The 27,995-nt window shown below is 43.1% G+C and overlaps 1 protein-coding gene across 2 annotated transcripts in view; it reads right to left on the reverse strand.

The window, feature by feature from the left end:
- LOC133449049 (dihydropyridine-sensitive L-type skeletal muscle calcium channel subunit alpha-1-like) overlaps positions 1-17,387 on the reverse strand; it is a 74,407-nt gene extending 57,020 nt beyond the window's left edge. For both annotated transcript variants that reach the window (XM_061728140.1, XM_061728141.1), the window contains exons 1-7: positions 17,112-17,387; positions 12,499-12,604; positions 11,554-11,693; positions 2,877-3,019; positions 2,608-2,760; positions 1,058-1,263; positions 761-864 (exon numbers count right to left, since the gene is read on the reverse strand). In XM_061728140.1, coding sequence (XP_061584124.1) covers positions 761-864; positions 1,058-1,263; positions 2,608-2,760; positions 2,877-3,019; positions 11,554-11,693; positions 12,499-12,604; positions 17,112-17,299 — 1,040 coding nt within the window. In that variant the 5' untranslated portion in view covers positions 17,300-17,387. The remainder of the gene's footprint in view (positions 1-760; positions 865-1,057; positions 1,264-2,607; positions 2,761-2,876; positions 3,020-11,553; positions 11,694-12,498; positions 12,605-17,111) is intronic.
- Positions 17,388-27,995: the final 10,608 nt, after the last annotated feature.

Genomic DNA, 27,995 nt, shown 5'->3' on the forward strand with positions numbered 1-27,995 from the left:
GCACTGGAAGCCATCGCAACACCATCTAATCCCTTCCTAAGATGCTCTGGACCAAGAATGATAACCTCTGTTTTATCTGAATTTAGAAGCAAGAAATTTCTGGACATCCAGTCCTTGATGTCCCTAAGACATGCCTGAAGTTTAGCTAACGGTTCGGTTACATCCGGCTTCATAGACAAATAGAGCTGCGTATCATCAGCATAGCAATAAAAGTGTATGCCGTGATTTGTGATTTAGGTTAAATGTATCTTTTGTTTGGCTAAAATTAAGTTTTCTTAGGTTATGTTTAGGTATGTTTTATTTAGTTTTTGGTTTTGTGATATTGAATTTAGGTTTTATTTGTTTAGTTTTAGATTCCTTAAAGTCAAGTTTAGGTTTGTTTGATTAACATTTTGTTGGGTTTGGGTTTTGTTAACCCTCAAAACCCTATAGTCCACAAATCTGGAGGTGTTGATAAGAGAATGCAAGTATGAGCAAAACAGGCTAAGTTCAATTTCAGTTTTTAGATTTAGTTTTTGTTTGGTTAAGTTTGGGTTTTATATATTCAAACTTTAATAGGTTGGGTTTGGGTTTTCCAGCTAAATGTCAGGTTCTTTGGTTAGGCTTTGTTTTTAAAGAACACCACAAGCAGAGAGACTTACCAACTGACATGGTCAGAGCAAAGTTTACCTCCTCTTAAAGTTACTTTGGTTTTATTTAGTTGGGCTTAGCTTTCTTTAGTTATGCTTAGGTTTCTTAGGTCAGGTTTAGGAGTTCTTACCCACTAAGCACACCAAGAACCAGGTTGAGGACAAAAAATGAGCCAACCAGGATTAGAGTGGTGAAATAGATCCATGGCCACTCCATTCCAATGGCATCATTCACCTGCCAAAGACAAAATATAAGTTAGCTTTTCAAAGAGGATTCAAAGAATACTATTAATTCAAAGGTTGATAAAGACGGACATCAGGAATGATGGACGATTTGGCTGGACTGAAGAGGAATGAAGAAATGTATGTTGCTCTTGGGTGAACTGGATATAAAAAGCAAACTGTTTTCCTTTGGATTAATACCTTACCCAATAAAGGACATCAGTCCATCCTTGTGTCGTGATACACTGGTAGACAGTTAGCATGGAAAACCCAAGGTTGTCAAAGTGGGTGATGCCATAGTTGGGCCCTGGCCAACCAGCCCGACACTCTGTGCCATTGATTGTGCAGCGCCGACCATTCCCTGCTTGGGCACAAGGTGCTGGCTTCTCATCGGTCACTGTAGCAATGATATCTGAGGGATTAAGAGAGTTGAACGCCCAAATAAATACACCCAGATATAGAAAATAGTTTATATTTAACAGTATATCCCCTTTAAAGAAACTATTTAACTATACCACATGTATAAAGTATAAATGTGCTCAATTCCTAAGCCAAGGGTTATAGGATCCATTTTCTTTTACAATGTTGATTCAGTTAAATAGGTTTTTTGGACTTATCCACAGCTCTTAAGGTCCCACCACAGTAGGTCTGGACTTTAGCTAGGTTAGGCCAAACTCTTGATTCTTTGATTTCTCAGTCATTCTGATGTAGATTTGCTTCGGTGTCTGCAACCATTATCCTGTTTCCTGAATAGATTTCAGCATGCTTTAGCTGTCAGACAGATGTCTTAACATTTGCCTCTAGAATAGTATTCACGGTCCACTTAAGGACTGAAAGCTTCCCTCTCCTGTCGTTGTAAAACAACTCCAAATCGTCACCCCTATCCCATTGTGCTTGAAAGTGTATATGAGGTGTTTCTGCGGTTTATCCTGCCTGGTTTCTGGAGGGATTTTGCCAAGGGCTGCCCACAGGAGGTCTCTGGTTTTCATGTTCTCCAGCACTTAGGGTGTCCAGCAGAAGTCTTCAACTCATTAACCTTGTATTAGGCAGCCTCTCTTCCATTTTAAGTTCAGAGACCTCTGATTACAGAAATGTTGTTAGTTTCTACCAGTGCTTTTTAAATGAGGCCTTTAAATGAGGTTTAGAAGTGGAGGGTGACCAGTCCCTGGCTCTATCAAACCATGCTGAAGTTTCATTTGTCGAGACAGTGAATCCCGCATTCCTTCCATTTCCTCCCTTGGATTCATGTCAGTGAGAGCTACCTGTTTGCTGTTTTGCCCTAATAGTGTCTACTAATAGCTGAGTTCTTGCCATATATTAGCCCCTTTCTAAAGAGGCATACTGGTTGTGCAAAGCCATATCTCAAGAATAGCATAATTCAGATGATTGACGCCTCTACGGAATCATTACAGCCAATAGGTCTAATGAGCAGTTCACAGGTCCACATCACCTCTGGCATTATCCAATCAGAACAAAGAAATGAATGCATCTTTTCCAAAATGGTCTCTTGGTATGCCATCTTAAAAATCGTAAATTCTGCTGGTGACAGAAACAGTCTGGGAAGCAAACAAGGATTTTGATTTGTCACAGGGACATGGGATGACATGGATTGAGTGCAATTTTGCATTATAATATAATTTATGATGACTAAGAAACGCATGCTTTGTTTAGAAGCATATGGTCTTCATAAGGAACTAGGAAGACCCTAAGCTACCACTGAGATTGGTGCATCCCCAAAATGTTTTGCATACTTTACTTGTGCCTGTGTAATAGCAGGTCTTGTGCATTTTGCACTTGAAGAGTTCCAGTCCCATAATGGAATAGATGGTGACCATGAAAAAGACCAGTAAGGTGATGTGAAATAGAGGGAGCATGGACTTCAAGATGGAGTTCATCACCACTTGCAGGCCTGAGTGGGAAACAAGATGGATCTTAGAGTTCATCTAATCAGTATTTCTGTAAAACAGGATTAATCATGTTCCATAATAAAATTAGTTACAAATCAATGCCGCACCAGTCACTTACTGGGGACTCCAGAGACCAGTCTGAGAGGCCGCAGGACTCGGAATGCTCGCAGAGCTTTCATGTCAAAGCCTCCACCCTTTTCTCCTACGGGAGCCTCCACTCCACTGATGTGGTTAATGGCATCCATGGCTACAGTAAACAGCCTGTAAAGACACAGAGAACAGTAGAGAAAGTAACAATGGTTGTGTCCTCCAGTCAGAAGGTCTGCATCTCTATCTAAACACCCTCCACATATTGAATTGTCCTCTGACAGGACACTGAACCTCGCATTGGAGGATTGCATTAGTAACTCACAGATCCTAACCACTGACTGAATAAAGAGAGCAGGATGAACCAATGTGTGACATCACGTCATGCTTGTTTAGAAACTGATTTATTTGTTACACACACAGCCCCGGATGTAGACAACAGGTCCTGGAAGCAGATCTATTGATTCATAAAAGAATAGATCGAGTTTCGCGGCAATCATGTGTTATTTAGACGCTTCATCGTCTCTGTCCCGCGAGTGCCCTATGCGCTACCATTATATGGACAAGCGGCTCGCAAAAAACTCCTAATATCTTCCGAAGGACTCCAAATGACACCAAACTTTTCTGGGTGAGTATACGACCATAAAAAATGCCAGAAATAAGGTCTAGGTTGTAAAAAAACGAACTTTCCCTTTAAGTGACTGCTCAATCTCGGGGTACATAAGTACATTTAAACATTCAAAAATCTCTTTGATTTTATATTCATATTATATATTAGTGATGCTGCAATTTGATCCGTGGATCAAAAATATGCTGCGATCCAGCCAAAAAACAAGGATCGCAGTGCAGGGGAAAACTGCGATACTAGCACTGCGATACTAGCACTCCATTCAAAAAGTCCGCTCCAGCTTTTCCATCCAGCACTTGCTACTCACACACGAGGGAGAAAGGAGAGGGGAGGGGGATCATATGATAACAACAACCGGGAGAGAGAGAGAGATCATAAAATGTCAGCGGTGTGACAATACTTAAAGTAAAGGATGAACAAACTAGAGTCCTGCGCGGGACTGTTTTCTTCATCCTGCTCCCGCTGCATTTCTGACCATTACCGCCCGCAACGTATGTGTTACACTCCCGCAGTGTTTATATCCACTCCCGCCTGCATCCGCAAAACTCTGAGAATTCATGCCGCATAATAATAGAGATGCATTGATTTAGTGTCTTCTCTCGTCCCGCAAGAGAAATGTCCTGGACAAATCTATCTGATTTAATGTTAACATGATAACAGCGCACTCCGGCGGCTCCCTCAAACAACCAAAATTGTTACAAACATTTGAAAAGCGTGAACAACTCCAACGAGACAGCAAGAAGGGAAAAGCAATTACAGAAAAGATTTAGCAGTTTATTGTGGTTGATGGGGCTTTATCAAGCCCCTGTCAGTAGTGAGTAATGTGAGATTTCAACCCTTAATTCAACACCTTTAGCCTCGCTGCGTTATGCCTGGTTCTGTTTTCACCACAGCAGCACCGGTTGCTACTGGCAGTAGAATTTATCTAATATGAAAGTCATGCCTTTTATTAATGGTAACAGATGTCAAACAAAACCTACTTTTAGTAAATTTGTTTTTAAATTTGCTTGATTTTTTATATTGGCTTTTTCATGTTGAGATGTTATTTTATTTAATGCTACTGCCTATTTTATGTTAAAAAAAATTGAATGTCTAATAAACGGCTCAAGTTTTGTCATAATAACCTACTGTTATGGACTATTCATCTCAGGAGTAATGTCACTTTATCAAGCCTTTTCTATTATTCCACACGACAAAATAAGTACTAAAAATGCGCTGGTATCGGATCGGTATCGGATCAGTACAAGGGCTGTCGTATCAGTATCGGTATCGGGTCATACAATAAAGCCTGATTAGGATAAAAACAGGAGAGAGAAGAGCTGATAAGTAAAAAAAAAAAAAAAACGCATTACTAATGTTTCCTTAGCCAATGAGTAGCCAAATGGACATCACAGGGATGTTAAGTTGTTGTATTGCTGTGTTGTTAAGTTCAAGCGCTACAAGATGATGGTGAACACAGACTATAAAGGGTTTGGAAATACTCCCTGTGATATCATCCGTGGATTTCTTAAGAATACTTTTAAAAGCCTTTTTTGTTACTCACATTGATGCTAAGTCAGTAGGAAGCCCAAGCTCGGTTGATACAAAAAATGGGCATAACATGTCCAGAACCATCCAGCAGAAACACTGGCTGAAATTATAACCCCAATCCCAAAATGGGATGCCATGTAAATAAATAATACATTTGCAATTTCTTTCCCAATAGAAGATAAACAACATATCAGATGTTGACACTGAGACATTTTGCGAATTCATGGAAAACAATCACTCATTTTGAATTCAATGGCAGCAACACATCTCACGATAGTTGGGGCTCTCACGGTGTGGTAGAGTTGGACCCAGATGCAGGAAGCAGGAGTTCCAAAAAAGGTGAATTATTGTGCCAAAAAACAAACTAAAAGTACTGCAGAGCAGGGTTAACAAAACCACAAGAGCTTACCAAAAATCTGACAGGACACATGGAGGATCAAACAGTACGAACCAGCAGGGAGCAAGGGAAAGACAATACAAGACATACACAGAAGGGTTGAGGAGACACAGGCAGGGAACTGGGCGCCGGCTGAAGGGCAGGCAGAGTCCTGGGCATGGCCTTTGGGGCCGACTCGGGCGAAGAAGACAGGCTGGGGTGAGTCCTGGACATCCTCAGGAACAGGGACATGGCAAGGTGCGTCCCGGACTGCCTCGGGAACAGGGACATGGTGAGGTGCGTCCGGGTCAACCTTGGGAACAGGGACTTGGCGAGGTGCGTCCGGGACCAGCCCTGGAACAGAGACATAGCGAGGTGCGTCCGGGACCGCCTCGGGAACAAGGACATGGCGAGGTGCGTCCGGGACCAGCCCTGGAACAGAGACATAGCGAGGTGCGTCCGGGACCAGCCCTGGAACAGAGACATGGCGAGGTGCGTCCAGGTCAATCTTGGGAACAGGGACATGGTGAGGTGCGTCCGGGACCGCCTCGGGAACAAGGACATGGCGAGGTGCGTCCGGGACCAGCCCTGGAACAGAGACATAGCGAAGTGCGTCCGGGACCGCCTCGACAACAGGGACATGGCGAGGTGCGTCCGGGACCGCCTCGGGAACAGGGACATGGCGAGGTGCGTCCGGGACCACGTCAGGAACAGGGACATGGCGAGGTGCGTCCGGGTCAATCTTGGGAACAGGGACATGGCGAGGTGCGCTGGGACGACCTCAGGAACAGGGACATGGCAAGGTGCGTCCGGGACCGCCTCGGGAACAGGGACATAGTGAGGTGCGTCCGGGACCGCCTCGGGAACAGGGACATGGCGAGGTGCGTCCGGGACGACCTTGGGAACAGGGACATGGCGAGGTGCGTCCAGGACCACCACTGGAACAGGGACATAGTGAGGTGCATCTCACAGATGTAAAGATGGGAAAAAGTGTGGTCCCACCTTCTGACCACCTAACTGTAAGTAGTCCATCAACTAACCATGTATCAGAAATCTGTGTATGGAACTCTTAGTTCTCCTGCTCACGGATAGTTAATACTGATATATCTTGTCTTTCAATATACATTGGGTATGAACCAGGTCCTGGTCCAGGTCTCTTCCCTCCTAAAGGGGTGTTTTCCTTTTTTCACTGTTTGGTTTAAGGTTTTTCTCCCACTAGGGGAGTTCTTCCCTGCCACTGTTTAGGTTATGTTCATGTAATAATTGCTTGGGGGTCAAAAGGTCAAAGGTCAAAACTGGATGCTCTTGATCTTCAAGTTCTGAGGAAGCACTGCATTAAAAACAGGCATGATTCTCTACAGGAAATCACTGCATGTACTCATGAACATCTGCAGAGATCACTGTCTGGGAATACATTTCAACGTTCAATCCAGACATGCAGCTTAAGGCTTTATCATGCAAAGCAAAGCCATAAGTGAAAACAATCCTGAGATGCTGCAGTCTTATCTGGCTAAATCTCATTTAAAAAGATCTAAGGCAATCGTCTTTATTCCTGGTCCTCAAGAACCCCTGTCTTGCATGTCTTAGATGTTTCCCTGCATCAACACACCTGATTCAAATGAATCGTTGTCACCAACTTGTCATTAAGGTCTGCAAAGCTCTGTTGGTGTCAGGGTTTGACACTTCCCCCCAGTTTGAGTTTCAGTTCTGTCCCTCCTGTTTCCCATTTGCCCTGATTGTGTCTGCACCTGTGTCTCGTCGTGTTTCGTTATCCCCTGTGTATATCTGGTCTTGTCATTCCTTTGTTCCCTGTCGGTCCGTACTGTTTGCTCCCTCCATGTCTCCTCGTCATTTTTGGATTCCAGTTTTTGTTCGGCTTTTGATCCTGCCCAGCAGCGTTTTTGGTTTTGTTTTTGCTTAATAAATCCTGTTTTGTTGCGAACTCCTGCCTCCTGCTCTCCTGCGTTTGGGTCCTCAACAACCACACCTTGTGACAGAACGGACCGACCATTATGGACCCAGCAGGAGAGACTCTGGATCTGTGGGAATTTTTCTACCCCAACAGAGTGGAGTTCTTCCACCGCTTGGTGAAGAGGACAGGGGCCTGTTGCCAGCCCCAGCCTGCTCTCGTCGGGGTCCTGGACGCACCTCACTTTGTTCCCGAGGTGGTCTCGGACGCATCCCATCCTCTTCCCCCCTTCTGGGGAACACGCCTGGCTCGAGGGGGGCCCAGGTGTCTTCGACCCCAGGGGAGGCGACGTCGGCACCCGCTCCAGTCTGTTCCTGGTCCGGCGGTGGTCCTGGACGCATCGCCCCCTGTTCCTGTTCCGGTGGTGGTCCTGGATGCATCGCCCCCTGTTCCTGCTCCAGCGGTAGTCCTGGACGCATCGCCCCCTGTTCCTGCTCCGGTGGTGGTCCCAGATGCCTCAGCCTCAGCTTCAGCTCCAGCTCCTCCTCCCGTTCCTGCTCTGGTGATGGACACGGGTTCCCCATCAGCTCCGAGGACCCGAGTTCCCCCTCAGCCAGCGCCGAGGACCCGGGTTCCCCCTCAGCCAGTGCCGAGGACCCGGGTTCCCCCTCAGCCAGCGCCGAGGACCCGGGTTCCCCCTCAGCCAGCGCCGAGGACCCGGGTTCCCCCCGAGTCAGCTCAGAGGACCCGGGTTCCCCATCAGCCAGCTCCGAGGACCCTGTCTGTCCCGAAGCCGGCTCCCCGCATCCTGTCTGCCCCTGTTCCAGCTCCCCGCATCCTGTCTGCCCCTGTTCCGGCTCCCCGCATCCTGTCTGCCCCTGTTCCGGCTCCCCGCATCCTGTCTGCCCCTGTTCTGGCTCCCCGCATCCTGTCTGCCCCTGTTCCTGAGGCGGTCCCCCCGCCAGTCTCTGTTCCTGAGGCGGTCCCGCCGCCAGTCTCTGTTCCTGGGGCGGTCCCACCGCCAGTCTCGGTTCCTGAGGCGGTCCCGCCGCCAGTCTCCGTTCCTGAGGCGGTCCCGCCGCCAGTCTCCGTTCCTGAGGCGGTCCCGCCGCCAGTCTCCATTCCTGAGGCGGTCCCGCCCATCTCTGTTCCTCTTCCTGAGGCGATCCTTGATGGATCTGCCCAGCCCCGAAAACGGCCCTCTGGCCGGTGTGCCCGGTCCCGAGTCTGGTTCCGGGGTTGGCCCCCCAAAATGACTCTCCGGTTGGCCCTGCCCCGTCGGCGTCCTCCGGAACTCTCTCGCCGGTATGCCCGGCCTCGAGGACGGCCCCCGGAATGCTCTCGCTGGTCTGCTCTGTCCCGAGGACGGCCCCCGGAACTTTGGCCGTGTGTGGCTTGGGAAAGGTGCTGGTAGTGTTAAAGTTAAACTCACCACTTCTTAAATCACCTCCAACATATCACAAATAACCACAAATGTCCAGATGGTAATAATAGCACTTCAAAAGACCATGCGGACATATGAATTATATGAGTAGTCCGCCGCTCAGCTGGAGATCAAAGTCTTAACATATACCTTGGCTTCTTCTGGTGAAGTAAACTTCTTTTCGGCCCCCTGGTAGGTAACGCGTAGCTGTGCCGGATAAAACAGTCCATATTTAACCCCCTCGATGCCACGAAGCTGCCGCCTGACCTCGTTAAATGCCGCCCGAGCCCATGCTATCTTTGCGGTGTAGTCTGGAAAGACCAACAGCGTCACATTTCCAACCTTGATCCACGGAAGCTCGCCGTAAAATGTCAACACAGTCACCATGGTAGTGAAGCCTGCACACAATGGCACGTGGTCAGTCCCCAGGCTTAGGTTTAGGCTGAAGAGTACGATGAGACCGGTCCACTAGCGGTTCTTTATCCAGGGAGAATGCATCCTTCAGCAGCGCAGCCACCGCGGTGGGAAAGCACGAGCCAGGGCCTTCCTCCACACAGATAATCCTTATATTATTGCGTTGCGATCTTGATTCCAGGTCTTCACATTTGTCTTCAAGCATAGCAACCCTGGCAGTAAGTCGGTCATCGCTTGGTTTCATGACAGCCACATCATCTATACATTCAGTGAGGGCCCCCTCCATATCACCCAATGTAGCCGTTAGCTTAGCCAACTTAGCATCGTTAGCAGCGTTGTCGCTCGCCATCTGCAATTTCACGTACTGCATCTCAAGTCTAAGAGGGGCCAAAGCGTTTCCGATAACCTCTTGAAGCCCCTTCTTAATGATCCCAGTGATATAGGAGCTCCAATTTCAGGGTCGCAGCGTCCAAAACGGCCGGCTGATTCGGCATCTTGAGCTAGCGGGTCGGATGTCGAGGCCTGTGTGTGAGCCTTCAGCTGTGTCTGGATCGTGCTGATTTTTCCTCTCCCCAACACCATAAAGCGATCCAAAAACGAACAAAAAAATTCTTGTGGAGGTCGATGAAAAGGAGCAACCAAAAACACTAGGTTTTTTTTCGAAAAACTGCACTAATGATTAACAATTTTAACAGAAGTTGGCAGGAGCCACAGAAAGTACGTCTCACTCCTTTGACCGCTCAACATCGCCCCCCATCCAGCTGCATCTCTGATGGTATGGGTTTGCATCAGTGCACATGGTGTGGACAGCTCACACCTCCGGAAAGGCACAATCAATCCTGAAAAGTACATCAAGCTTCTAGAGCAACATATATTCCCATCCAGACGGCGTCTCTTTCTGGAAGGCCTTGCATGTGTCAGCAAGACCATGCTAAACTCCATCACATCCATCACAGCAGCATGACAGAAAGGTCTGGGTGCTGAACTGGCCTGCCTGCAGTCCAGACTGCTAGAATCCTGCATCAGAAAAAACTGGGACTACATTCCCCTTCTACAATTCCAGCAACTGGTCTCCTCACTTATTAGACATTTAAAGACAGTTATTAAAAGAAGAAAGGATGCCAGACAACGATAGGTGTGACCCTCTTCCAGCTTTTAGAGAAGTGAATTTAAAATTAGCTAATGTTTTCAGTGAAATGGCAGAATTGTCATTTATGTTCTGTTTGGAATAAAATATTGCTTTATGAGATTTGTAAATAATTGCATTCTGCCTTTATTTACATTTCACATTGAATTCACTATTTGGGGATTTGCGATTGTATTAATATCAATTACTTTGTTTTGTAAAATCTTTATTCACAGTTCAGAAGCTATATAAATAAATCAATACAGTGCTATCCCGCTACTCCTTCCACATGACTGTTGTGTGCTGCTGACGCCCCCCCCCCCCTCTGGTCATCCCGCTGCTGCTTCCACATGACTGTTGTGTGCTGCTGACGCCCCCCCCCCCCCACCTCTGGTCATCCCGCTGCTGCTTCCACCTGCCTGCTGTGTGCTGTCGACGTCCCTGACTCCCCCAGTCTGGCCTTCGGCAGGAGGGTCCCCCCTTATGAGCCTGGTCCTGCTCAAGGTTTCTTCCCTCCTAAAGGGGAGTTTTTCCTTGCCACTGTTTGGCTTAAGGCTTTTCTCCCACTAAGGGAGTTTTTACCTGCCATTGTTTATATAATAATTGCTCGGGGGTTTATGTTTATGTTTATGTTTATGTTTATGTTTATGTTTATGTTTATGTTTATGTTCATGTTCTGGATCTCTGGAAAGCGTCTAGAGACAACATCTGTTGTATTAGACGCTATATAAATAAAATTGAATTGAATTGAATTGCTAGTAAAAGTAATGACAGCTAGCCACTGGCTACACCCACCATCAATAAACTATGTAAATATGGATAAAACCCTTCATCCAATCGAGGTTTCTGAAGAATGCTCTTACAGGAACTGACTAAGCCAACCCTGAATAATCCAAACACGTGCAGAGATGTGGGAAAAACAGGCTACATATTGTCTTTATTAGATATTTATTACACTTTGCCGGGGAGTGGTAGCCTAGTGGCTACAGAGCAGGGCTGGAGGACCCAGGTTCAAGCTCCTGGATGTCAACCACTTTGGGCCCTGAGCAAGGCCCTTACTGCTCCCCAGACACCGGGCCATTGCATGGCAGACCACTGCTACTACTTTGACTAGAAAATGGGTTAAATGCAGAGAAAGAATTTCCCCATTGTAGGATTACTAAGGGGAGTTTAATTTAATTAATTAACTAGAGAGACAACAACCGCCAGCAAAGAATTCCTTGTATGTGTCTATACTATATATTTGGCAAATAAAGCTGATTCTGATTCTGGAACAACACCAAAACAAACTGCCGTACTTACCCAACAGACACACAAACAAAGTCCAGGATATTCCAGCAGTTCCGTAAGTACGCGTCTGCATGAAAAAGAAATCCATATGCAACTATCTTCAGGAAACACTCGATGGAGAAGATTACGAGGAAGAGGTACTCCAAGCTTTCCTGTATAAACAAGAACACATTTGTTTTAGTTTGACTTGTAAATGATTCTAAAGTAAATTAACTTTTTCAACTAGTCATTTTTACATGTGTTTTTTTTACAACTATATGAGTTTAGAGTTGCATGTCTGACTGTTCTTCATCTGTTTATTGATATAACGTGCAACATGCCAGTGCAGCGTCTACAGGGCTTACGTTTCAGCAGAGGCATGCGGTCAATGTCTATTTTAAATAAGGCTACACTGTCAGCGCCCTTCACAGCCTTTATGCTGATATGTGAACCTTTGTTTGTCCTTGTATCCTTACAGATGTCCCTAGTTTCCCTGGTTCTGGTCCTTAAGGAGGTTTTTCCCTTGTGGAGGTTTAGGAGGATTAAAAATGGTGTTAATCCCTCGTTTGTCACTTCTGATGCATGTTCATGCATTCATTTACTGGATGTCTATTCATTAAAAAAAAAAGCCGTTTAAAAAAAGTTTTAAAGTTCGGCCAGGGGACTCCATGTGGCTAGCTCTGACGTCATCAAACAAGTAGAAATACTTGTAGTTCATGTAGCAACCACAAGGGGCCGGCTTCAAAAGAGAGTCAATCTCCATCGACAATTGTGTTAAAATGTCAGATTTTGCAGCAGAAATAAACATATTTGGCCTGGTATGAACAACTTTTTTGTCTGTATAGCTAGATTTCACATCCAAGAGAACTATATTTTTGTTTTTGTTTTTTTTTTTAGTAATATTGCAGTCTACTTTTTTGAAGGACAGTAGCATGTTATAATGTTCATGCCAAAACAAAGACAAACATGCGGCCGTACCAAGTTGGTGTTGGTGTTGTTGCTGTCTTCCTCAGGCATGGGCAAGTAGACCGCCAGCGCCACGCAATTTGCAAAGATGGCAAGCAAGATTATGATCTCAAAAGGTCTGAAGGCTATTGATAGGAAGTTTGCAATAGAAATGGACGAGAAATCACTTTGACCTACAGCCATGTGCAAAAGGTAAGTACCCCCATGATGACCCAGTTTCAACCAAGCTTTATCTGTCAGACAGAGGTTCTCACATTTGTCTCTAAAATACTGGTGTACAGAGCTATTCATACTCCACTCTAGATATGCAAGAGGCCCAAGTCCTGTGGCTGTAAAAGCCTAAATCATCACCCCCTCCAACCACCATGTTTGATGGTGGGTATGAGGTGGTTCTGCTGAAATACCTTGTTTGGTGTTCTCTAAACATTGTATTGGACAAATTCATTTTCGTCTCATCTGCCCATACTACATGGTTCCAGAAGTCCTGTGTTTTTTTTGGATCCGGTTTTGTGAACTTCAGTGATCTTCCATGTTCTTTTCAGATAAAGATGGAATAACAGCCGACTATCGGCTTAAATTAAAGGCAGTTGGACTTGACAGTGACCCGTACAGTTACCCCAAGAACCAGTGGTCCATGGACATTAATATTTGGTACAGTTACCAAGAACCAGTGGTCCATGGACATTAATATTTGGTACAGTTACCAAGAACCAGTGGTCCATGGACATTAATATTTGGTACAGTTACCAAGAACCAGTGGTCCATGGACATTAATATTTGGTACAGTTACCCCAAGAACCAGTGGTCCATGGACATTAATATTTGGTACAGTTACCAAGAACCAGTGGTCCATGGACATTAATATTTGGTACAGCTACCAAGAACCAGTGGTCCATGGACATTAATATTTGGTACAGTTACCAAGAACCAGTGGTCCATGGACATTAATATTTGGTACAGTTACCCCAAGAACCAGTGGTCCATGGACATTAATATTTGTCCACGAATCCAGTTTCCAGTTTCCAGTTGCCACTCAGTCTTTCTGCCACTCAGTCTTTCCGACACTCAGTCTTTCTGACACTCAGTCTTTCTGTCACTCAGTGGGCTTAACCCGCTGTGAAGTCGCATCTGTGACGTCATGCTCTTTCCCTCCATTGTGGCTAGCCTGGCCAACTCTCCTAGTTCCTCAGTAAAAAGAATTAGTGTGACACTCTCAGATTTGACTTTGACATCCGGGAAGCAGTAGCCTATGCAGAAGAGGCCACCTCTGGACAATATTGGATAGACTTCCAACCACTCCATCCACCCATCACATAAAGTACCTGATTATTGTGTCTCAGCGTACAACTCCTTTTGTGTTTATGAAATATTGTGTTTTGGTGGCTGAATCCTGCTACAGTCTAATACTGCTTTCAGACACAAAATCTATTTATTTAACAGTTTGCAACATAGCAGGAGAGAGAAAAATGTGAGGTAGCCTACCTGTAAATTGCATTTAAATAATGCTAAACATTTAAACGTATTTGTACTAAATGGGGCACTTCGGAAGTGCCCCTGTGATGGATTGGTGACCTGTCCAGAAGGTCCATATGTTTTTTCCTCGTATGGCTGGGTGCCATGTTGTAAATGGGCAGAACGAGCAGGTCTGGAAGTTTCGAACCTGCCCATCTTTGTTCGGTAACTGCGAGTTACAGTAACGGTTTTAACCAATTATCAAACTCCTAGGTTGAGACTGATGCTGAACTAAGTTTTATTGCAGTTCCTCGACTGACCACTAGTCTCTAAAAGGACGTCAACCTCCATAGACTCCCACGTTAAAATGTCCAGCTTCAGAACAGGACCCAACATATTTCTGTCCTGCTTAAAAAAAACTTTTTGGTTTCAGTCGTCTGGATTTCACACCCATGACAAATCTGAGGGGGGGGATGGGTGGAGCGCTGGGCCAGGAAAATGTATATTATTAAACATTACATTTATTTCTAATTTTATTGATTAACAGTCGACTAATGGCTATCGTTTATCGTTTATCACTTCTGTAATCTTCTGTAAACGAGAAAAGTTAGCCATGGGGCTAGTGGTCTAGTGGCTACAGAGGTGGGCTTTGGTAACCACGATGAAACACCTTGGGCCCCTGAGCCAACCCTCCTAATTGCTCCATGGTGTGTTTGTCTCAGATGTAAGTCGCTTTGGATAAAAGCGTCTGCTAAAATGACAGTAGTAGTAGCCACAGCTAACTTTGATTTACATATGGTTGTCATGTTCCTGTCAGCACACTCTTCAATCAAATCTCACTGTCACATAACTGACGGTTCGTCCATTGTTTTAACTGTCTATGATGCTAACTAGCCTTCATTCTGATCAAATCCGTCAACCACACTGCAAAAACGCCAAATCTAAACAAGAATATTTGTCTTATTTCTAGTTAAAATGTCTCATTTTTAGTCAAAACAATCTCATTACACTTAAAACAAGAGTCATTATCAGAAAAATAAATTGTTATTTGACAATTTTCACCTGATTCAAGTAAATTTTCACTTGAAATAAGTAGAAAAATCTGCCAGTGGAACAAGATTTATCTTCTCATTACAAGCAAAAAAATCTTGTTCCACTGGCAGATTTTTCTACTTATTTTAAGTGAAAATCTGCTTGAAACAGGTGAAAATTGTTTTAAGTGTAATGAGATTTCTTGACTAAAAATGAGACATTTTAACTAAAAATAAGACAAATATTTTTGTTAAGATTTTGAGTTTTTGCAGTGCAATCCTTATTTCCTGTGATGTCACTGAAACATTTGAACAAAGTAAGTAAAGAGTTGAAACAAGGACGGAATTCTGACTGCATGGGACCCTTGACCGGCCAATGCTGTCAACTTAATGACGTGTTCATTTACCTTCATTATGAACAGATCTACATGTATAGAAAATGAACAACTCTGTCCTAACAAGTTCTTTTCAAAAACAGCAACTAACACAGATGCTGCCAGAGATTAGGCAAGGACTAGCAGAGCTGCGTGCAGACCTGGTATTGCTCACAAATAGCCTAGGCCAGCGCGTATCGGGCCAGTCACAGTACCAAACCTAATAGTCCAGGTGGCCAAACAATAGCTGAGAGCCCCAGGTCGTGATCAGCTTCAGTAGTCCAGTCAGTCCACTTTGAAGGGTCCTGAAATGATCGAGTTGGAGGTTGTTTGACTGGAGGATCCAGCTGCTGTGAGAGGTGTCTAACTGTCATTTCTCCAGTTGGTCCTGGCAGCCTTCATGGAGCCAGCAGTAGCTGCTACAGGCGGCTCTGCTTACACTGCAAAAACTCAAAATCTTAACAAGAATATTTGTCTTATTTCTAGTTAAAATGTCTCATTTTTAGTAAAAAAAAAATCTCATTACAGGGGATGAGATTTTTCCCCTGTAAAATAGGGGAAAAATCTCCTATTTTCCCCCTATAATGAAATATAATTTAATGAAGATTAAAATTAATTTTAATTTTCATTAAAATTAAGATTTTAATGAAAATCTTAATTTTCATTAAAATCAAGATTTTTTTGATTTTAATGAAAAGATAAATCTTGTTCCACTGGCAGATTTTTCTACTTATTTCAACTGAAAATTTACTTGAAACAGGTGAAAATTGTCATATAACAAGTTATTTTTCTGGTAATGACTCCTGTTTTAAGTGTAATGAGATTTTTTGACTAAAAATGAGACATTTTAACTAGAAATAAGACAAATATTCCTGCTAAGATTTTGAGTTTTTGCAGTGTAGCTTCGCACACAAACCCTTTCAGACCAACCCAGAACCAGTCGAGGAGTCTGCTAGTACACTTAACAGCACAACAAGCCATATTATCTTTGAAGTAAAAATGATATTATGTTAGGTCGTTATTTACAGCTCAGAATTCAAGTTCACCTAAAGTGTTAAGTAGCTAAAGTGACAGTCAATGCAGTTGTCACTCAAGACTACGGTTCTAATTTGGCATAAATTTGTGATTGTCTTTAATTTTATCTGATCATATACAAGGAAAAAAAGGAAAAAAATCAACCCTGTACATTTGTTTTAGGTGTGAGATTGAAAAACTGCAAAGTTGTTCATGGACTGAGTCAGATTAGCATGATTAGGGGGCAGCTGTTCGGACAGCACTGATGGGGTGAAATATTATTCCCTGCTATTCCTTCCTGATTCTACATCCAAACTGCTCACAAAGCTCCAGGACTTAGTGCCCGGCTGTTTCTTCACATGCAGCCAGCTCTCCTGCTATCCCACTTAAGAATCACGAGAGGCCAAAACAGAATCCACTTGGTGTGTTTTCCTCTGGTGAAACAGCTGGAGCCACCTGTCAGAGTCAGCAGCAGAAACTGACCCATTAACTCCCACGGTCCTCGTCCTGTATCAGCAGCTCTGCCCACAGTAGCCCCAACATTATTCCACTGAACGTCGGAGATACTTAGGATAGCCCACAAATTAGTTTCTTCTTTTTGGTTTCTGTTTGGTTAAATCAATGGAATACAGAGAATAAAAGAGGGGGTACCAACTTTTGCACATCTCTGTACGGTTACAGCTGAAATAAATGCAGCCAGACAAGTAAGTAAGTCGACATTTGCTTGTGTCATCCCACTAGAGAAGGAGGATACTTCCACTCCACAATATTGATGCAGGCCTTCCTGACGGGGTTCCTCAGCCCGAAGAACAGCAGCGAGCGAGCCGGTCGTGGATTTCCTCCCGTCGCCATCAGCTTCTTCAGCTTCTCCTTCTGCTTCCTCTTTAAAGTTTCTTCATCCATGATGTAGGACGACAGTGGGGCCCCGTTGCTTTCAGCCATCCTGGCTCCAAGTCTTTATACCAACTATATGTTTGATTCAAAGAGGTATCTCCAAAGAGTAGTCCCGCTGGCAAGGTGTGCTCGTGAGCCTCCTCGGTCTTTTTGTACAGTTATAGCTCAGGGACTGCTTATCAAATCCCTCTCCACCCCTCCACCAACTGTGGAATGACAGCTGTCCTCTTTATTTTCATTGGTCTACGGAGCAGCTGTTTGACCAGGAGAATAAATATAGATGATGAGTGGCTGTTGTAGCAATGGTTCACAATAGAGGGCATTTGCACAGTCTATGTGATGCCTTTTGGAATTGAGGAGGGCTGACAGCATTCCACTAGATTATGTTTCTGGGTGTGACTGCAAAGGGACATACGTCATGTCATGTGCAAAGATCAATAACCCCTTTTAATCGCATGGGTTTGCTAGAATTAGGAAAAACAACCTCAGATAAATTGTGTAACTTTTTTTAACAATATCTTTATTGATTTTTTTATTCACACACAGGATATTATTATAAAGGACATTTCACAACTATTTTTGACTTAACAGTCTTACCACCCCCCCCCCCACACACACACTTCCCAACCCGCATCTCTTTACATCTCTCTTGTTATAAGATCCAAAATTAGTACAAAATAACATACGACAGTATTGTAAGTACAGTGCAATGGTACCTTTAGCAAATTAAAGATATACATAAACAAAACAAATAAACAAAAATGACACTTTTACTGTCGCCCCCCAAGACCCTTCCCCTTCCGAGGTTCACCACTACTCTGATATTAGGTTTCCTGCCCTGCGTTTTCCTCCCGTAGAAGCACCTATATCTCCTTTTTTAATGAATTAATTCAATGGTTTCCAGATTTCCTCGTACATCCCGAGTTTGTTTTTTTAACATATATGATATTCTCTCCGTTGACATACACTGTAAAACCTGATAAGTTAGTGGAACTCAAACGGTTTGAGGAAACCGATCGCCTAAAACCATTTACGTTTATTAACTCAAACAATTCAAGTGTAAAAAAATATTCCATTGAGGTTCAAGTAACTCAAATATTGATTTTTAAGGTAACATGGTTAAATAAATTTGATAGTTTTTCAAATAGGTATTTCCTTCAGACTTATTTAAAAAGTGTTGATTGTACCGATTGCCTTAAACCATTTTAGTTGTCATAACTTAAATAACTCAACTTTAAGTTGCTTTAACACAATACAAACTCAGACATCTTATACCAGCTTCAAATATTTATTTAATTCATTTTTGAGTTATCTTAACTGATGGCAATGAGTGACCACAACTTCTTCCAAAGTTTAAGTTATTTCAACTTACTTCTGTTATTAAGATGTACTGTTAGGTTTTACAGTGTACATTGTGCCATAACTTTGATCCAAGCAACGATTGTAGGCGCATCCGTTTTATTCCAATTAAGAACAAACAAAACACACAACAACAGCACGTGCAAACTTTTTCAGTGCACACGCAATTTAGTACTCTTTATTTAGGATCTTAGTAAATCAGGCACTGAAACCATTAAACTCTCTCTGTCCACACTGAAACTGTTAAACTCTCTCTGTCCACACTGAAACCATTAAACTCTCTCTGTCCACACTGAAACTGTTAAACTCTCTCTGTCCACACTGAAACCATTAAACTCTCTCTGTCCACACTGAAACCGTTAAACTCTCTCTGTCCACACTGAAACCATTAAACTCTCTCTGTCCACACTGAAACCGTTAAACTCTCTTTGTCCACACTGAAACTGTTAAACTCTCTCTGTCCACACTGAAACTGTTAAACTCTCTCTGTCCACACTGAAACTGTTAAACTCTCTCTGTCCCCACTGAAACTGTTAAACTCTCTCTGTCCACACTGAAACCATTAAACTCTCTCTGTCCACACTGAAACCATTAAACTCTCTCTGTCCACACTGAAACTGTTAAACTCTCTCTGTCCACACTGAAACCGTTAAACTCTCTCTGTCCACACTGAAACTGTTAAACTCTCTCTGTCCACACTGAAACCGTTAAACTCTCTCTGTCCACACTGAAACTGTTAAACTCTCTCTGTCCACACTGAAACCGTTAAACTCTCTCTGTCCACACTGAAACTGTTAAACTCTCTCTGTCCACACTGAAACCGTTAAACTCTCTCTGTCCACACTGAAACCATTAAACTCTCTCTGGCCACACTGAAACTGTTAAACTCTCTCTGTCCACACTGAAACTGTTAAACTCTCTCTGTCCACACTGAAACCGTTAAACTCTCTCTGTCCACACTGAAACTGTTAAACTCTCTCTGTCCACACTGAAACTGTTAAACTCTCTCTGTCCACACTGAAACCGTTAAACTCGCGGCCAGTCCAATACAAAAAAAATAAAGCAATGGAATTTATTTTGTCGCAGAAGCTCGCTGGCATGGGACACGTTTTGTGTACGCAGCCGCTGCTCTTCTCCCCGGAGAGGCTTTGTTCCCTCCTCTGCTACACGTCATTCAAGCAGCCAATCAGCACAGAGCCTCATTATCATAGCCCCGCCCCCTCAGAATCCCTCACAGATAATGGCCGGGTTTCCCAGATCCAACCTCTCTTAAGGATTTAAGAGAGGTTCAAAGAAGGTTTGAACTAAGAGAGAACCCTAAGATATGGGTGTTTCCCAGATGACTTCTTAACACCGTTCTTTAGTTTCGCTCTTTCAGAAGCTCTTTGGAGCAGCTGTCCGGTTCTGAAACCAAATCAATCGATGCCAGGCAAATCGATCACCGATCACTATCAGCGCATTTTCACACGCAGCACTGCTACCTAACGCACTAATTCACTGCTGCCTGTGCGTTATAATGAAAAATTAAGATGATAAATATAATTCAATGACCCTTTTTCATCCAAACGGTGCGTTACTCCGTTATTTCTGGCTACAGTGAGGCTTTTTTTCCCCACACGCAGAACCGGGAGGAAACGGGGTGGGCGTTTGTGTGTGTTCAAAAACATGAGCCAAGAGAAGGCGAGTTTCGCAAATCGCAACGTGGAATTACAGCAATCCCTGGTTTTTCGCAGGGGTTATGTTCCAAAAAGAACCCGTGATAAGTGAAATTCTTTTTACAATTATAGAGGGCTTCAGATTGCAGAGATCATCCCCGCCACGCACGTATTCCTGCTCTTCTGATGCTGCTGCATCCCGCAGGTGGGTTTTTTCAAGAGAAGAAAATAGTTATGGGTCGTTGTCTTCGCTCTTTTTTCTTCTGGGCAAAAAGATTCTTTAATATAAACCGACACCATTGATTATATTTGAGACTGTAATGAACGATTCATCAAAGGATCCCGTTGATCAGCTGCTGCTTCCCTGTCATCACATAGATGCGCTCGGGCGCGGCGCAGGAGGATCGGTGTCCCGGCTGCCTGGGCAGCGCGGTCCGACAGCACATCCAGGGGACTGAAGTGCTGACGCACGAATGCGTTCATAAAAACAGTTCTGCTTCGCGCACGGTGACGCGGTCGATTTGCAGCGAGAACATGCTGTATAGCAGCCAAATCATCAAATAAATGATATTCATGATGATCGTTTTATTTGTGCGTAATGCATAAAGCATATACAGGAACACACTTGTTATTCCTTATTTTTCTTTTTTTTCCCCCCTTTGCTGTCACCAATAAATGCTAAACAATATAAATCTAAAGTATAAAATAGATCAAAACTTGTGCGGGGTGCATTGTTTTAATATCTCATTGCTTGGTGTAATATTGTTTTGCCTGACGCGGCTGGATCTGTGAGTCTTTGTTCACTAAGATGGTTGTAAAGACTGGGTCAGCAGCATCTTTCATTTCCTTCTTAATGAAAGAGATACTTAAGCTAAGAGCAACTCTGGGAAACGCGATTTTCTTTCACAGGCTCCTTAAGAAGGTTTGAAAGAAGTCTTTCGCTGTTAAGAACTACTTAACTGATCTGGGAAACCCGGCCAATGAGGTTAGAAGCGGTAAAACCAGAGACAGGGCCCACAGGCTGAATTTCTTTTTCATGTAGAGAAAACAAGCTTTAGATTGTTTTTAAGACATTCAAGGCCTGTTTAAAATATACATTAAATGCCATAATAGGTCCCCTTTAAAGAAAACCAAATGCAACATTTCAGCAGAAAGATGTCATATCCACTCCCAAGCATGGTTGTAGAGGGGTCATGATCTGTGGCTTCTTTATGGCCACGGGATCTGGACTCCCTGCTGTCACTGAGTGGATGATGAACTCCTCTGCATATCAAAGTATTCTGTATAAATACACTGTTGCCACCTTTGTCCACATGACCTTAATAAAGAGTTTCTCTTTGTATAACTAAGTGGTGTTTATTAACTCTGCATTAAATATATTCTGGTGAAATATGTCAGTTGATAAGTGTAAGATAGAAACAGCATTGTTTTGTTACATACACATGATTTAGAGACCAAATTGTGTTAAGAATCACAACCTTCCATTTATGGAAGGTTGTGAATTTGCTTTGTCTTGGCAAAATTTAACTGATATAACAAATTGAGAAAAAATTGAACTAGAAGGAACGTTTTATATATGTAAATAAGAGCCCTGAGCAAAGTTAGTCAACATCAAGAGGTTACATCCAGCTCATAAACTGACAGATATGTCAAAAAGGCAGTTCCCCCACTGACCACTAGGGGCAGGCTCCAAAAGTGAATCAATATCCACTGACCTCCATGTTAAAATGTCCATCTATCTTTAAAGCAGAAATAAACATACCTACAGCCTGGTGCAATTGCTTACTTTTCTTTGAGCAACATCAAATATATATTTAATTCTATGTTGTCGTGAGCTGTGGCAAATTATAGTGCAATGGGATCTGTGAAAAAGCTAGATGATGCAAGTTGCTGTGTAATCCATGTACCACGACAATGTTTACTTCAGCACGGCATGTTCATGGGGTTCAACAACTCCAATTTTAAGCACTATGGAACAACACGACTCTGAGCACAACCCTCCTTGACCATACTGACTGACTTGCAGAAGGGCCGCTGACTATTTTCTGTTCAGTTTTTGAGGATAAAAGCCTGTTGTTCAAAATGTCAATATTAAAGAGGAAAAACATGTATTTATTTTTTTCTTGTTACAGTAGACTTTTTTTTGTTTAAAAAAAGTTCAGCTGTCAAGCTGTTTGGGTTCAGTGTGTGCCGTTTTCATTTCATAACAGCCTGTTAAACTGCCTAAATATAGGCTACTGCATTTACGTGCATGTTGAATACCTCTTAGTTTTAGTAGTTAACGTGACATTGCAATCAGCTCTTCTTGCAGTGTGATGATTATGCAGGCTTAAACTATATTTCGGTTGTTCCCTTACATTATCTATCTGTATCAGTGCAGGTTATTTAGCCTCCCTTTTAAGTGTTAATTACTACCGCTGTTCATGTGTCCCTCACGTGCTGAAAGGAAGCGTGTAGTTGCGGTCTATGTCCACTAGATGGAGCCACAGACCGACACATTCATTCAAATCTCATTTCAATACTAACCTTTTACAGTTTTTCTCTATTGCCAAAACACAAAACCCAGTACTCTAAACCAAATGACCAGTTGCCTAAACACATTTAGTAAAACTACCCCCCTTTTGCCACAACCACAAACACAATTCACCTGTAGACACTGTTCACAAAACCCATCCCCTTTTTCTCAAAACTCTAAACACATTTTACCGTGCTAAAACACATTTTGCATATAACTCTGCTCCAATATGCATTGTGAAGCTCATGTGATGCAAAATGCTACCCACAATCAGCAAAACTTGAACACAATGAACATACCTGGTGTCAATCAGTAAACACAACTACTCATAATTGAAAACACCTATTGCAAATGATGTGACCACACCTATATAAGTCAGTGCAGTTTGCTGAAGGCTCAAAAACAAAAATGGATGATCAAGACAGGAGAAGAGGAGTTCGTGTCAGATGTGTTTGGCATTTGAGAAGGAAATACCATTTAGTGAAGAGTTAACACTGTTTTGAGGGTAGAGTGTGCTTTTGCAAGAGAAGTGTAGGATTTTGCATTTTGTGTGTGGATTTTCCTAATTTTTGCAATATTACGGAGATGGAAAAACGCTATTTTACAAACCTGATTAACATATGGTTTAAACGACAAATCCTGATCGAAAACAACACCAAGGTTTCTCACAGTTGCACTGGAAGCCATCGCAACACCATCTAATCCCTTCCTAAGATGCTCTGGACCAAGAATGATAACCTCTGTTTTATCTGAATTTAGAAGCAAGAAATTTCTCGACATCCAGTCCTTGATGTCCCTAAGACATGCCTGAAGTTTAACTAAAGTTTAACTTTAACATTAGTGTATGTCTGCCACCCTACTCTCCGTTCCTAAACCCAATAGAGGAGTTCTTCTCATCATGGCGGTGGAGGGTCTATGACCGCCAACCTTACACCAGAGAGAACCTTCTCAGGGCTATGGACCTGGCCTGTGATGATGTGGCTGTGCAGGCGTTCCAAGGCTGGGTGTGGCATGCCAGGGCATTCTTCCCACGTTGTTTGGCTATGGACAATATTGCCTGTGACGTTGATGAGGTCCTGTGGCCCGACCCAGCCCGACGTGATGCCGCCCCATGATTTCGGTGTCAACATACAACATACTGTGTACATTTTCAAACCTACTGTAATACACTAAAAGAAATCGCACCCTGAACATTGTGTTCTCAATTGTTACTGTACTGTATCTATTGTGTGTAATGGATCCTCTATGGAGTTTACGGTACTAATTTTTGCATTGAGTTGTGATATTACTGCATTTTCTGCATTATGTAACTATTCCCATGAAATGCACAAATCTATAGTAAATGCCCAAAACATATTTGAGAATAAATAAGGGTTGCTCAAATGCATCCTGGCAGTTGTGAAACTGTAAAAAGAACAGTCTCACACTGTGAACTTTGTGTTTTAAATTTTTTTGGTAATGTGGTTAATGATGCTCAGTAGTGTTTACATTTTCACAGGCCTTGAGTGGTATTTTGGTGTCAGAGTTTGCTTTTGAGCATATGAGCAACTGTTTTGGTGTGATGGGTTTGCTTTTGAGCATATGAGCAACTGTTTTGGTGTGATGGGTTGGTTTTTGTGCATATGAGCAACTGTTTTGGTGTGATGGGTTGGTTTTTGAGTATATGAGCATCTGTTTTGGTGTGATGGGTTGGTTTTTGAGCATATGAGCATCTGTTTTGGTGTGATGGGTTGGTTTTGAAAAGAAACTGTGAGGTTTAGTGTACGTAGCTTTAGAAAAGTGTTTTCTGTTTAGAGTTTTGTGAAAAGTGAGGGCAGTATCGTGAAATGTGTTTAAGCAATAGTGAAAAACTGTAAGGCCACGTTTACACATAGGGCCCGATTTACTAAGATCCTAAATAAAGAGTACTAAATTGCGTGTGCACTGAAAAAGTTTGCACGTGCTGTTGTTGTGTGTTTTGCAGGTGATCAACTAAGATTGCGTGCGCAATTGATAACAGGTGCAAACCGCAGTATTTAAATGAGGTGTTGTGTGTCTTACGGTTTGCGAGCGCAAACTTTGCGCCATGGAGAGTCTGGATGGAAAGCAGGATATAGTCGCAAGCGCAAAATGAAATTTGACGAGTTGGAGTTAGAGATATTAGTGGAAGAGGCAAATTGTTGTGACGTATTCAGCACCCCTGCCGTGAAAAGCACCCCCTCGTATATTCAATGATAAGTAGACCAAGAAAAAAAACAACACACTGACACTTCAATATTTTTATATATACACACTCACACAAACACATACTTAGGAGTTTATATTATATATATTTACAAATATTATGGAAGACAACACAGTAAGCAGGCTATTAATTAATGACATCAATAACCATTTACCCGATTTTTGTTATCTGTGACTGTGATTGTGGGAAAGTATGACTATTGTGGAATCCATGAGCGCATTTAAACATGAATCATCAACACAAAACTGGACGCTAAACAGAACGTGACACGGAATGAGAATATCATTTTTGTCATTGTGTGTACGTTGTCATTTGTAGTAAATTAAACATGAGCATTTAGACCTTTTTGACATTTACTTGTGAATAAGAGATCTTTGGGTAATATATGTCGACGAGGGGGTGCTTTTCACGGCAGGGGTGCTGAATACGGCACAACACCTGCCGGGGTATGACACGCTAGACCCAACTGCAGAACAGGCGCACAATAAGAAACACTTTTTTCTCCATGAAAACACGTGATTTATTTATTATCACAAATAAAACAATGAATGTGCCTCCTGTGGCAACCTTTTGCTGAATAATACTCAATTTAACATTCAAATAAAATATTTCTCCTTTTGCATGTGGAGAATCCTCACAATAAATTGAGCCATCCCCACCCCGGTCCTCAAATCAGGCACCAACAAGCATCGGTGCGTAATGCTGGGCAGATTAGCACCTTCCTTTCGAACGTATTAAATACAGACGCAATCACAATCCCCGCAAAAACTTTCAGGCTTGGTAAATCTCATTGCGCGTGGTAAATGGACATATTCGCATTTTCCCCTCCCAGTATTTAGCGATTTCTGGCGGGTACGCCCCATATTGATTATTCATCAGGGCAAAAGTACTAAATGAACAGCGTGTGCTATTTTGCTCATTTGAGAGGCGCAGTCGTCTTTGCACGCTGTTAGTAGATCAGCTTGCACATTGGTTTGCGGGTGATGTAAAGTTTGCACACGTTTTTACGCACGCAAACCTTTAGTAAATCAGGCCCATAGCCGGGTATTTACAAAACGGATATTTTCCCCCTCCATGTTTTGAAAAATACCATAATTTACACCAACCCGCATAAATACCCTGTTAAGGTGCTATGAGCAGCCAAACCTACAGGGGGCAGTGTAACGAGAAGATAAAGTCATGCTAGCCAATCAGAATCCTGGAAAAAAACATCAAATGACACGAGTAACTTCCAGTTACTTCCAAGATGAACGAAAGTCTTTGGTTTGGAGGGACAGAGAAGTGGAGTTACTTTTAAATGTGAAGTTAGAATATAAAACAAGTAAAATACAAGAAAATATTGATGGTGGCCAAACTAATTGTAACCACAGGTGTCACTCATGACGCTGGTGATATTTCTGTCGCATAATGTGACGTTCTGAAGCCTAAATGTCCGTTTCTCTCTGTTTACAAACAAACATGAAGACGGAGTTTTTGCAAATCTCCACTTTGGCTGGAGTTTTCAGGAAGGATTGTTTTTGGTGACTTTGAGCTTCGTTTTCGTGTAAACGAACGGCCAAAACGCATAAAAACACCACCGTTTTTGCTACGTGTAAACGAGTGACTGCGTTTTTGTTGATTCATTGCGTATTTGGTGTATTAAGTTAATCTTTTCCCCAACAAAAAATCTAAACTTAAAGGGGACCTATTATGACATCTAATACCTATTTTAAACAGTCCTTGAATGTCTTAAAAACAAGCTTTTGATTGTTTTTGCTAAATAAATTAGAAATTCAGCCTCTAAACCATGTCTTTATCTTCCCATTCTCTAACCTCATTATCTATGCGTGATTCTGAGTGGGCGGGGCTATGATAATGAGGCTCTGTGCTGATTGGCTGCCTGAATGACGCGATACACCGCTATGAAAAAATGGCGGAAGCTCCGGCAGAGTTAGTTGTGGGCGTGGTTTCACGCATCGGAGGCCAACCTCTGTAAATAGCGTCCGTTACGTAACGACGGTCGCAGAATCTGAACAGCTCGTAGATCAAACTCAAACTCAAACTTTATTTATTTATATAGCACCAAATCATACAATATAAATGCAACACATGGTGCTTTACATGCAGAATAAAATAACAATCAAAAACACAATTTAAAACATCCCATACGACCCCACCCCCCACGCTTACACACCCTGCCATGCTTTTGGGGGAGGGCGTGGCCATACAGGTAACTCCGCCCTTACTTTCCTTCACATTCGTTTGGTGACCATTTACAAATTACAGCACCTTCAGGTGTCAGTAAGCATTTCCGTACAAAGAGTTGGAGCACTTTAAAAACAATCTAATTGTCATAATTATTGACTTTGTGCTGTTGATTTGAATTCATCTGAATTTTAAGAACCCAATGGAGCCTAAGCCCCAACCAATGCCTGCTATTCCACCCAGGCAGGAGGCGAGGACCACCTAGCACAGACGCTTACTTCGGCTATGGCGAGACTGCCTACCCAAGCTGTCGATCAGCCAGCCAAGACGAAGAAGAGAGCGGCCTGACAGTCCTCCCTCTGTCTTCCAGTGAGGATGCAGGGTGCTCCCCATTGACCAGTCTCTCCCTTTCACTTAAAGTCTGCGCTATTCAGGGATGTTCCCCAAACTCCTTGTTACTCAGAGTAGCGTCGCCGTGGCATTCCCGTGCTATCGGCCACAGTAAGGAGACATTATTGCGGGAAAAACAGAATCTGTTTCACCCCCAAGGGGGCAGTCACACCAGACTTCTACGATCGGCATTAAAGGTACAAGAGTTAATTTGCCCTGAAAGTTCTGTATGTTTGTGCAGGTGAGAAGTCACGCATCGCGTCACTTCCTGGTGTTTGCGGTCTGTGCTGCTGCCGTCTCACGGCGTTTGCAGGCTCAGATCTCTCCCGACTTTTTATCTAAAACTTAGACTGTTTTCTGGTAAAATAGCACTATATCTGGTACATTACTGTCTTTATTTCAACACTCGCTCATTTT

This window comes from Cololabis saira, chromosome 8 (genome assembly GCF_033807715.1).
Source record: "Cololabis saira isolate AMF1-May2022 chromosome 8, fColSai1.1, whole genome shotgun sequence".
Taxonomy (NCBI): domain Eukaryota; kingdom Metazoa; phylum Chordata; class Actinopteri; order Beloniformes; family Belonidae; genus Cololabis; species Cololabis saira.